General features: G+C 35.1%; 1 protein-coding gene across 1 annotated transcript; it reads right to left on the reverse strand.

Annotated features, from left to right (window-relative positions):
• Window positions 1-10,562: 10,562 nt before the first annotated feature.
• LOC136234188 (aspartic proteinase CDR1-like) lies at window positions 10,563-12,020 on the reverse strand. The gene has a single exon (XM_066023978.1). The coding sequence runs from the start codon at window positions 12,013-12,015 to the stop codon at window positions 10,681-10,683; it is 1,335 nt and encodes a 444-aa protein (XP_065880050.1). The 5' UTR covers window positions 12,016-12,020; the 3' UTR covers window positions 10,563-10,680.
• Between the last annotated feature and the right edge of the window lie 1,059 nt (window positions 12,021-13,079).

Here is a 13,079-nt window from a genome sequence, read left to right on the forward strand (position 1 = left end):
TTTAGTGTAGACCAACAAATATAATTTTCTTGGCTGTTCCTAATATATTTGAGAAAACCAAAACAAATATATTTTGTTTTATTTATTTATTGTTTTCATTGAAAAAAAAAAAGAAAACACATAAGATAATGAAAATATGAAACTGATTCATTTAAATCTTTTGATAGAAAACTTACAAATATAATAGGACTTATTGTATATATAAAAGTACATTTTTAGTAATATGATATTAATATTAAATAAGAAATATACACAATGAGTATAAATAATTAGAGAGTATAATTATTAGAAATATACACAAGATGTTCGGAGAATAATGCTATTTGCTTAAATAGCTAAAATTTAATCAGAGGAATTAGAAGAATTTGCTCTTCCGTTTCCCCTAGTTTCATCTCTCATCTTCTCTTAGAAGATAGGATTGGGGTTAGCTTCCCTAGGCTAATTCCTGGGTAGTTTGTTGTTTTTCGTTTTTCTTTTCCTTTTCTACCAAAAAAAAAAAAGAAGAATTTGCTCTTCCTTTGATCGTCTTAGCTTTGGCCATATTTATAGGGAGCAAAATCGGATTGCGGACCGTCTCGCTGTTGAAGGTCATACTAGGATGTTGGGCCTCTCAACCTTTTCTTCTCCTCCTTTGTTCATTTCGTCCTGATGTTGGATGATGTGGTGGGGTCAGCTTTCCCAGGCGGATCCCACGTTAGGCGGCTTTGTTTGTTTTTCTTTCCTTTCCTACAAAAAAAAAAAAAAATTAGAGAGTATAATTATTCTTTATAATTTGTAATTTATAATTTTTTGATTTAAAATTAGTGTTATTATTTTCTCATTGTCATGCTATATTAGAGAATAATGCTATTTGCTTAAAACAAAATATATTAAATACCCCAATCCTACATGTTTTGTTTTGCAGAAAAGCATTCAAACGGGAAGGGATTCAGAAATCGGTTCAACGAAATACACATAAAATATCATGAAAATATGCAAAGCAACTAGATTGAGGGGTCTAATTACTTAAATGTTTAATTTTTTGGTCTAAATTGATAGATTTTAATTTCACATTTGTCCAATAGGAAAAATGATATAGGACCCTCCTATTCTGACCCTAAATTTATTCTATTAGAATTCAGTTGCCGTACTTGAAAACGACACTAGCTCTATGCTTTACTGTGTCGTTTTGATTTCGTAATATTCCTTTCTTCTTCCCCACCCCTTTCCTTAAATGCACAAATTTAGCCCATTTAATCTTGTTCATGTACTCTAGTCTTGTCAAATTTAAAATTTTATACTTTCATTTTCGTAAGCTTTAAGTAGGAATAAAAATAGGGTTGGATTTCTCACGACCGAGATGAAGAATCACCAATAGAATTTCTGCAAGGTGAGAATGAAGATTTTTATCCACCACAAGAGGGAATAAGAATAGGTATACCAGCTCCGTGGAGATCTCATACTCATCCTCAATATTTTCTCACGGGAATCCATCTAATTAATTTTCGGTTTAACATTTATGTTTGTGTTTTTATATATTTCTTTTATGATTCTTTTTAGAGTTATTAGGTTAGGGCAATTTTATTATTTCTTCCCACATTATGCCAAATGGCAAGGAAGATTGAGATTTTTTTTTTTGATATATATAAAAAATAGAATGAATGGAGCTTCCATGGGGACAAAAATTCTCCATGGGGACTCTGCAGGTTGGGAATAAGGATAAAATGATTAATGTTTAAATTACGGAACAGGACTAGAAAATCCCCCATAGGTTGAGGAACGGGAATGGAAAATTTAATCCCCACTCCACCCGCTCCACTTACATCACTAGATTTAACACTTTCCTTTTTCTTTTAATTTCTTTTTTCATTTTTTTTCCGCTTTTTCCGTTTGATTTGGTTTTTCTTGTTTTCTTCGTTTTATCAAGTTTTTTCTAGCTTTTTTCATTATAAGATTATGATATGATAATTCAAATCACCACATTTAGTGTTCTAGTAATTTGAATATAGTTCTTATATCAAATATTAGAATTAGACCTGGGCATGGGCCGACGAGCCCGCCCGGCCCGTCCAGACCCATTTAACCGGGCTTGGACACATGAAAATACATTCAGACCAGGTCCGGCCCAAGCCCGTATAAGCCCTTCAAAAAACTGGGCGGGCTTGGGCTTTACACATTTTACATCGGCCCGGCCCGATATAATATATATTCTAAATTTATAATATATTATACATATTTTTTTTGGTAGGATATAATATATTATATATAATTATATGAATATTAATCATAATATAATTTTATAAACAAAAATAACATATTTAAAGTTTGCTGTTTTTTTTTTTGAAAATAACTGAGAACAATATTGTATTTTGAGCTTAATATTAAGCATTTTGTGAATTATTTCTGTTTTTTTTTTTAATTTGATAGTAATTTTATGACTTTATTTTTTTTAAATATACAAATATGGGCTTGGATGGGCGGGCTTGGAATTCATATCTCAGGTCCGAGCCCAGACCGAGCCCGAGCCTGATTAAATTTCATGCGGGCTAGGCTAGGCTTGGGATCACCAGGCTTTATTAAAAGCCCGACAGGTCTGGCCCGACCCGACCCATGCCCAGGTCTAATTAGAATAAGAATAGTTATTTCATTCCTTTAATATTTCATCCTGCAAATTAAACATAGTGTATATGTTGTCTTTCTTTTTCGAATCAAAGGAAATTGAGAGCGTACTAGATATTTTTTTAACAAAATCATAAACACGTGAATGCTAAATTAAACTATTTTGATAAATGATGAGTCGTTTCATCGAGAAAATGCCGGAACCTGACTTCCTAGTCTTCTCCCTACTCATAAGGCGCTTTATGTGTTACAGTGGTAGCCTGAAGAGTATTTCCACCCATGGGGAGAACATTATTTCCACCCATTTCCGGGAGGGCAGTCTACTAGGTAGAAGGGTTTTTTTTACTTGGAGGAGCTCCTAGATTTTCGTATTGTCTTCCTGCATAGCCTTCTAAGCAAGGGAGGCTCTAGGGGGACGCCACATAGGCTGCCTAGGGTCTCCCGATTAAGAGGGTCTCCGATAAAAATAATAATAATGTTTTCTTTATAAAATTTAAAATTAATTTTAATTATAATACAATAATATTTTTTTTGGTTAGTCATTGTCTCTTAACAATAATAGCATAACAATGAGCTTCAAAATTTATTTTACAATTTTTCTCTTAATATTAATATGGATGAGTTATAAATTTAGCTATATTGTTATTAGGGAAAGCAAATTCAGCACCTGCTACAAAACAAAATAGTCATCAGACAATACTGTTATTAACGGATGATGAGTTTTTTTTCGCCTTATTGGGTGGTCAGAATTCTAGAGGTTGCAGGATAGCCAAAACTACATGAAACAAAAAATCATCTTTCATTGATGAGGCTTGAAATTGGATCATTTTGTACATGGTTAGATCAGTTTTCACCTAATAACTATGGATAAATTTGTACATAATCTAACAATAATATATCAATTAATTGTTTCGTTCTTTACAAATTGCCAAAAAGTTTGATCTTCAATTGGTTTATTTTGTTGAGTCAAAAATTAATCTCATATATATATATATATTAAATTTGTAAAAAAATGGAGTACGGGAGCTGCCAAGGGCCAGGACCAGCACCAGCACTGATCATAGGCCAGGAGTGCGACCTCCTAGGGTCTAAGCCAAAAAGAGCCCAAATTATTTCTTTACTTTATAATATAGTAATTTTTTTAAATGTAGTTATAATACTTATTCATTCCTAGAAAATGATCAAATAGTATGACATTTTTAAGTCTAAAATAGGGCCAAATTTATATTTTAAACTTTTAAGTACAATTTTATTATTATTAAGAGCTTCTTATCTTTTTTCGTCTAGGGCCCATAAAAATATCAAGACCACCCCTGTCAAGGCCTGTAAAATACTAGAGCCGACCCTGCTTCTAAATGACCATCATCTGCCTTTGTGTCTCAGTCTACCATACTCAGCCTGCTTGAAATTCGTGCAGTGTCCTCATGAGTTTCATTGTGGGGTCTTGAGACTCATCTTCTGAATCTGTTGTTATCGTCACCCTGTCCTCAAAGGCGAGAACAATTGTGGTCGCCTCGATTTCTCTTTGCAGGCGAGACTAGCTCGTGCCAACCATCTTCTTGGTGGGAGTTGTGGCGAAGGGGAGAGGTGTATCCGTCATGCTTATGAGTTTTAGATAAAATTCCGAGATAGATAGATAGATAGAGAGAGAGAAGAGTTAACGAGGAGAAAAATGCCGGTCCTTTATTATGGGAAGAGTCTTCTTATTTATAGGCAAATAAATGTGCAGAGGAATGTCCTCAATGCCCCTGAGATGTCTTAGGGTCTCATGGTTGTTAGAAAAATGGCTTTGGTGTGTTGAATAAAAATGGCTTTGAAAGTGTGGGGTATATTTGTCTTTAAGCACTTTGCTCTCAAGAGCACTTTTACAATCCCACATGGGAAACTTATAACCCTTTGTGTGGGTATATATAGAATTGGGCTTTAGAAACCTTTAAATTGTGTTAAGTGGTTTTTAGCAAATATACCACACGCGCGCGCTCGCTCGTTCGTTCATTCGTGCGACGCCCGCCCGTCCCGACTGGACTGGGCCCGAATTTTATTTTATTTTTTATCCGTTTCAACTTCTTTGAATTTTTCTTCAGCATTTTAATTAGTAAAAAACGAAACCTTATTTATCTCCTGGTCTCACTCCACGTTCTAACGTGTATATGAACGTTCTAACGTTCATATTTCTGTAGCCTATAAATACAATAAGTTTCCAGCTTTTCTACACACAGTTTTTTCATTTTAATCTCTTCAATCAAACTTTCTGGGCATTTAAAGATACACTCTTGCTGTTCCATCATCTTCGACTTTGAGTGCACAAGTTCGAAGGTTTCTGTGTTAACCTTGGGGAGCGACCGAATACAGATTGCACCTCGGTCTGCCAAAATCGCTTTCAAGGCAGTGGCCTCCGCCACGGCACAGTTCGATTTCCATTCTCAATTTCAATTCGGTTTTTTCTGTAACCGTCGTTTGTTTCCTACAATTGAAAGCCATTTCTGTTTCGCAATCACGTCTGCTTTAATTGCGAAATCCCTTCCTGACCTCTCCAAACTTGAACCTCTAGACGGTCTTAATTACAAAAGATGGTCGCAGAAAATTCTAATTTTCTTTGAACAGCTCGAACTGGACTATGTTGTTGTCCAGGATCCACCCTCTGACCCAAATGGTCCTGCCATGTCTCTGATTGTTCAGCAGTATGACACTCGTTCTGCAAAATACGAAAAAGACAACAAAACAGTTAGGGGTCATCTCCTAAATCATATGTAGAACCCACTGTTCGATATTTTTGTCAATAAAAGGTCTACCAAAGAAATTTGGGATACCCTGAAAGAAAAATACGGGTCTGATGATGCAGGTAAACGTAAATATGTGGTTGGAAGATGGCTCAATTATCAAATGGTTGATGAAAAACCAATCATTGACCAGATTCATGAACATGAGTATCTAGTTGCTGAAGTTCTGGGTGAAGGCATGACAATGTCTGATCTGCTGCAAACCAATGTCCTCCTGGAAAAATTTCCACCCTTCTGGAGTGATTTCAGAAGCCATCTGAAGCACAAGAAAAAGGACTTCAGTCTCCAGGAGTTTGTCAGCCACATGAGAACTGAAGAAGCAAATAGAATGAAAGATAAGCAACTTTCCTCAAAATCTGTTTCAATTAATGCTAATATTGTTGAATCTGCTGTGGTGCCAAAAGACAGGACCAAAGGACCCTCAACCAAATTCCAAAAAGGCTCAAACCAGAACAAGCCTTTCAAGAAGAATGGAAGAATTCAGAAGAGGAAAGTAGTGGAATGTTTTGTGTGTGGTAAACCTGGCCACAAGGCATTTTAGTGCTACCAAAAGGAAGAACCAACAACACCCTAATCAGAATCCAAACAACAGAGCTGCTCCACAATCCAATCTGATGGAAAATGAAGAAATTATTGCTGCTGTTGTGGTTGAAGCTAAGCTGGTTGAAAACAAAACGGAATGGGTTCTAGATACTGGAGCTACAAGGCACTTATGCTCAAACAAGGACCTGTTTAATCACTTTGAGGAAGCTGCCGATGGGGAATGCGTCTACATGGGAAACACCACTACTGCTGTTGTTGTCGGTAAAGGAACAGTTTTAATTAAGTTAACTTCTGGAAAAAGCTTGTCTTTAAATAATGTGTTGTATGTGCATGCTCTTCGTAGAAATCTTATTTCTGGTAGCTTGCTAAATAAGGCTGGTTTAAAAATTATTTTTGAGGCTGATAAGGTTATTCTCACTAGGAATGTGACTTTTGTGGGAAAAGGGTACCTAGCTGATGGCCTCTTTATTTTGAACACTGTCCATGTGAATTCTGTTGGAATTAATGCAACTACATCTGCTTCTGTTTACTTGAGTGAATCCATTGATTTGTAGCATGGTAGATTAGGACATGTAAATTTTGCTTCCATTAAAAAATTGGGAAATATGCATGTTATAAATGTCACTAATTCTGAAATTAACTCCAAATGCTCTATATGTGTGGAAGCAAAATTTGCAAAGAAACCTTTCTTACCTGTTGAGAGTAGAAGTACAGAACTGCTTGGTTTAATTCACTCTGATTTGGCTGATTTTAAAAATTCTGTTAGCAAAGGTGGCAAAAGATATTACATCACTTTTGTTGATGACTTCTCTAGATATACCAAAGTGTATTTATTGAAATCAAAAGATGAGGCTGAGTATATGTTTATTAAGTTTAAATCAGAGGTAGAAAATCAATTAGATAAGAAAATAAAAAGGCTTAGATCTGATAGGGGAGGTGAGTATGGAACCTTTTTCCTTAAGTCCTTTTGTGAGAATAATGGCATTGTACATGAGACTAGTGCATCGTATACACCTCAACAAAACGGTATAGCTGAAAGGAAAAATAGAACTCTCAAAGAGATGATGAATGCCATGTTAATCAGTTCTGGGTTATCTGATAACATCTGGGGGGGAGGGGGAAGCTGTCTTATCTGCATGTTATATTCTGAATAGGGTTCCTCATAAAAAGTTAGATAAAACTCCTTATGAACTGTGGAAGGGTTTTGCACCCAATTTGAATTTTTTGAGAGTTTGGGGTTGTCTTGCTAAAGTTGCATTTCCATCCTTTAGAAAGCCAAACATAGGACCCAAGACCTTTGATTGTGTTTTCATTGGTTATGCCTCAAATAGTGCCGCTTATAGGTTCATGAATCTAAATGACTATAGCATATGTGAATCTAGAGATGTAGTGTTTTTTGAAAACACCTTTCCCCCAAAGAAAGACAAACAGTGTGATGCAACTAGTGCTTCTACTTCATTACCTATTCCTACTCCAATTGTGTCTGCTTCATCTCTACCTCGGGATGAGAATGAAAATGATGTTGCTTTTGAACCTAGGAGAAGCAAAAGAAGAAGAATAGAAAATAGCTTTGGACCAGATTTCATTTCAGCCTTTCTATTAGAAAATCCAGATAACATTACTGATGAGATTATGTCTGCCTATCTAATAGAAGAAGACCCAAAAACATATAAAGAAGCAGTCACTTCTATAGATGCTGATTTTTGGAAAGAAGCTATTAAGAGTGAAATAGATTCCATTATGGCCAACCATACATGGGAATTAGTTGATCTGCCAAAAGGCTCTAGACCTATAAGGTGTAAATGGATATTTAAACGAAAATTGAGGCCTGACGGATCCATTGAAAAATTTAAAGCTAGATTAGTTGTAGTGGGTTATAGTCAAAAGAAAGGAATTGACTATTTTGATACTTATTCTCCTCTTACTAAAATCTCTACTATTAGAGTTCTGATTGCCATTGCAGCAATTCATAACCTGGTGATACATCAAATGGATGTAAAGACGACATTTCTAAACGGGGATTTAGAAGAGGAGATCTATGTACACCAACCAGAAGGACACGTCATACCTGGACACGAGGACAAAGTGTGCAAATTGAGAAAGTCACTCTATGGGTTGAAACAAGCACCCAAGCAATGGTATGAAAAATTTAACAGTGTTTTACTTTCCAATGGGTATGTGGTTAGTGGATCGGATACATGTGTCTATTCTAAATCTTGTGATTCGAATTATATAATTATATGCCTATATGTAGATGACATGCTTATCTTAGGGACAAGCTTATATATGGTTAATGACACAAAATCCTTTCTATCTTCTCACTTTGACATGAAAGACATGGGAGAAGCGGATGTAATTCTTGGCATCAAAATTACTAAGACAGAAAATGGGTTCTCATTAGGACAGTTACATTATGTTGAAAAGCTGTTGAAAAAATTTAACAGTTTTGATGTAGTTCCAGCTAGAACTCCTTATGATCCTAGTGTAAATTTAACAAGTAATAAGGGGGGAAATAGTGTCTCCCAAGAGGAATACGCTAAGATCATAGGTAGTGTAATGTTCCTAATGAACCATACTAGACCTGACATAGCCTATGTTGTTAGTAGATATACTCACTGTCCAAGTAATGAACATTGGACTGCACTTTATCGCTTATTGAAATACTTAAGAGGTACCATGAATTATTGTTTGCACTTTACTAAATTTCCTGCTGTTTTAGAAGGATATACTGATGCAAATTGGGTATCTAACAATGGTAATGTGAGTTCCACCAGTGGATATGTTTTTGTTCTAGGTGGTGGTGCAGTGTCTTGGAAATCATCCAAGCAAACCTGTATTGCTCGATCAACCATGGAATCTGAATTTATAGCTCTTGAACTGGCTAATCAAGAAGCAGAATGGTTGAGAGCTCTAGTCGCAGATGTTCCATTATGGGGGAATTCTTCTGCACCCATTTCAATGCATTGTGATTCACAGGCAGCTATCGGTATAGCAAAGAATAGTGTCTACAATGGAAAGAGAAGACCTATTCGTATTAGACATGGAATTTTGAAACAACTCCTGAAGAATGGGGTAATTGCCTTAGACTATATGAGGTCGGAAAAGAATCTAGCAGATCCTTTTACCAAAGGGTTACCTAGAAGAGTTGTACTTGAGTCGTCGAAGCGAATGGGACTAAAGCCTGTTGAGTAAAGGAAATATGGTAGAAACCATTCGTGGTCAAATGAAACCATATTGTCCTTGTTATGCACTATACTACTCCCATTCCTATGGCAAATAATAGTGTGTGTGTAATCCATAGCCCGATTAAGTGGTGGTTCATGATAATGGACCTGATGGATGTATTTTGAAGGTTGAGTTACGAGAAACTCTTAATGGTCTTATTTTGAGATCACCTACTTGAGTGTGGAGGTGGGCCGCCTTCTATGAAAGACTCAGACAGTCTTTCTAGAGCACTCATGAGACCCAAGGTGTACGCATGGCCTTCAAAAGCGTTATAATGTATTATCGCGGAACAGCAAAAGTTTTTAAGGTTATTTACGTGTTGTGGGGGGTCTCAGATGAAGTTTTAGAAGTTCAAGAGTAATTCACTTCTAAAACGTCACCCTGTTGCCTCATCTCACTACGTATCAATTCAATCGAAAGACATTGATACTTAAGTTCTTCATAACCTTATCGTATTCTTTTTATTTGCCCAAAAAATTATCTTCTTTGTGCTATTTTAAATTTTTTTTATAAAGCCATTTGTGGGGGATTGCTAGAAAAATGGCTTTGGTGTGTTGAATAAAAATGGCTTTGAAAGTGTGGGGTATATTTGTCTTTAAGCACTTTGCTCTCAAGAGTACTTTTACAATCCCACATGGGAAACTTATAACCCTTTGAGTGGGTATATATAGAATTGGACTTTAGAAGCCTTTAAATTGTGTTAAGTGGTTTTTAGCAAATATACCACACGCGCGCGCTCGCTCGTTCGACGCCCGCCCGTCCCGACTGGGCCCGAATTTTTTTTTATTTTTTTATCCGTTTCAACTTCTTTGAATTTTTCTTCAGTATTTTTAATTAGTCAAAAACGAAACCTTATTTATCTCCTGGTCTCACTTCACGTTCTAGCGTTCATATTTCTGTGGCCTATAAATACACACAATTTTTTCATTTTAATCTCTTCAATCAAACTTTCTGGGCATTTAAAGATACACTCTTGTTGTTCCATCATCTTTGACTTTGAGTGCACAAGTTCGAAGGTTTCTGTGTTAACCTTGGGGAGCGACCGGAATTACAGATTGCACCTCGGTTTGCCGAAATCGCTTTCAAGGCAGTGGCCTCCGCCACGACACAGTTCGATTTCCATTCTCAATTTCAATTCGGTTTTTTCTGTAACCCTCGTTTGTTTCCTACAATGGTAATCCCCGGGTCCTGTTGATTGAGAGGGGTACCAGTTTAGCGCATAGACTGGGATTTTACTGTTGAGTTGAACTTCTCCTTTAGGCCCATATCCTTTATCAATAACTATGTATAGAGATAAATAAGAATAATACAAATATCATCTTTAACACTGATGATGCTTTGAAAAACGTTGGTAAGCATTTAGTAACGTCAATAAACGTCGTTAAACTATAAATTTTAGCATTGTAATATATTTTTTTTTTGGTTAATGCATCCACATTTTTAATCAAAGAAAGAGAACACCTCTAGAAAATCATTAACTTGACAATCACATGAACACATTAAGACAACTGTGATTTGTGATTATTGCTTCACATTAATTGTTCTTAGCACAATCAGCTTGCTCAAAAGAAACAACTTGCTTATCAAGATCAAATCCAATTCTAAAATTGTTCTGAGCAAAGTTCCCAAATACACCAATATCAGCACCAGTAGGTGTAGGAGCCATAGCAAAGCAGAAAACATCTTCCTTGGGAGGAATGAATGTGCTACTCGGCACTAGAGGAATTGCAGCACCATTTTCAAAATGCACCAATAAAATAGGAATTGCATCAAGAATCTTGTTGCTCTTATAACAAAGTTGCGTTCCCAAATCAGGATCTTGATACGGTTCCATCTTAATAGCATCCTTTACTTCCTGCTCCATTCTGTTGTAAAAATCATTAGGTAAAAGAATTGGGGGTACACCTGAATCTATGAACATATTCCCTTCCAAAACAGATGAAGAACTTTTGTTACTGTATGGTATGAATTTGTTCCCTACACTTATTCCTGTTACTGTGATGAAATAGGGTGTCTTGTCTTCTTTTTGCACCAAAGGTATTGAAATCACACCTTTACCTGTAACTTCACTGCCACTCCCAAAATACATCTTGCTTACAATTGTAGGATCAGTATGAAATGGTACTAAACAATAAGAAAACTTTCTGTTTCCTAATGAAGAACCAATTTGAGATACTAATGATAATTTCCTACCTCCTAATCCAACTAATCCCATTTCATTCTCATTAAATCCACTTGTGTTATTATGTCCACATCCAAAGACTATATTCTGGAAAGAAACACCTCCATTAAAAGTAAAAGTCTCCTTAGCAAGGACACCTTGGGTTAAATCATTGCTTCCATAGCCATATGTGTAGCTGCAAAGAGATTGAGCTGAGCAAGAGACTGTGCCAAGTAGATCATGACAATTAGGGGAATCATTACAAGTGATATCTGTGTATGTAGAGGATGATTTAGGGTTATAAATGGGGTTTTTTTGGTTATAACATTGTTCACAGGGTTGGCATTGTGTCCATACAAGGTCACTTCCTGTGTCAACAATGCCATAGATATCCATTGGAGGGTTGCCTATTGAGAATTTCATTATATGCTCTCCATTATCAGCTAACACATCTGATTGAGGATTGTTTCCATTGCTGTTTAGACGATTTATCCGAGATCTTGCACGTTCAAATCCATTCTTGAAATGGGTTAATGGAGTTTCTTGATGAGGAGTATTGTATAGTGGAGATAAGGGAGAGTTTCTATGGATTAGATCAACACTAAATCCATCAGTTTTAGCTGCTAAATGGGGGAGATTAGCAAGATAAATTGAGATTAGGGTTACAAGAAAGGTTGAAATTGAGGGAACAAATTCCATGATATTCATCAAGGAATGGGTGGAGGGAGATAAAGAGTTGTTTGTTGTGCTAGCATTATAAATATTACAGTGTAAGATTTTATAAATAGAAAGAAAGAAAATTTTAAGATTTGATTTCCATTTTAAGCCTAATTATGGATTTTTTTCTTTAATTGAATATGGTAAGGTGAATCACAAGAGAAACATATATATGGTAAGGTGAATCACAATCAGGAAAAATATATGGGTCAAATACATGAATATCATAATTAAGTACAAAATTACAACTAAGTAATATCACCAAACTTAATTCTTAATATGTCATTATTCTCTGTATATTATGATTTTAAACCATAATTTAAAAATTCTAGACTCCAATTCATAAACCATAAGCCATAGAAAATATATTCCAGACTTCTAATTTATAAATTCTAATCCTTAAAATATATTAAGTACTGATTTTACTAATTTGATATAATCCAAAATTATGACTTAACATAGTTGTAAATAGTTTTTAAAAGTTGAATTTATGTGTAATTTTTCCAAAAATTATATTTGTCAATATTCACAATTATCCTTGCATTGTATTTTTCCTTTTACTTTTATTATTCATTGTCTAGTAGAGGTGGCACTACAAAAAAAAAAAAACATATTACGATCTTAAATTTTAAGGTTTAAGGATACTTTTTGGTGTTCCTAAATGCTTATCCACGCTTTTCAAAATGGCGTTATAAACATCATTAAATCACGCTTCGTTAATCATGAAATCAATAGGTTGTAATAAAAATGTAAGCAATTTTTTTATAAGTAAATTGAAATAGTTTTTTGAATAGGAAATTTAGATGTAGTTGGTTAATATGTGTGTGCTTAATTTACAATAAAATATAAAATTTAATTCGATTTTTTTCGACTGTTAGATTTATTCATATATATTTAAATATATTAAATGGGTATATTTTTTAGCGGAAGAAATCGAACCGTGATCTTATATTACCAGCGGTCACACAATTCCTACTCCAAACGATTTCGGGAGAAAATGCAATAATATTAAAGACAGCTGTCAAAGAGGAATAAAAACAGAATAAAAAAGGAAT

This window comes from Euphorbia lathyris, chromosome 6 (genome assembly GCF_963576675.1).
Source record: "Euphorbia lathyris chromosome 6, ddEupLath1.1, whole genome shotgun sequence".
Taxonomy (NCBI): domain Eukaryota; kingdom Viridiplantae; phylum Streptophyta; class Magnoliopsida; order Malpighiales; family Euphorbiaceae; genus Euphorbia; species Euphorbia lathyris.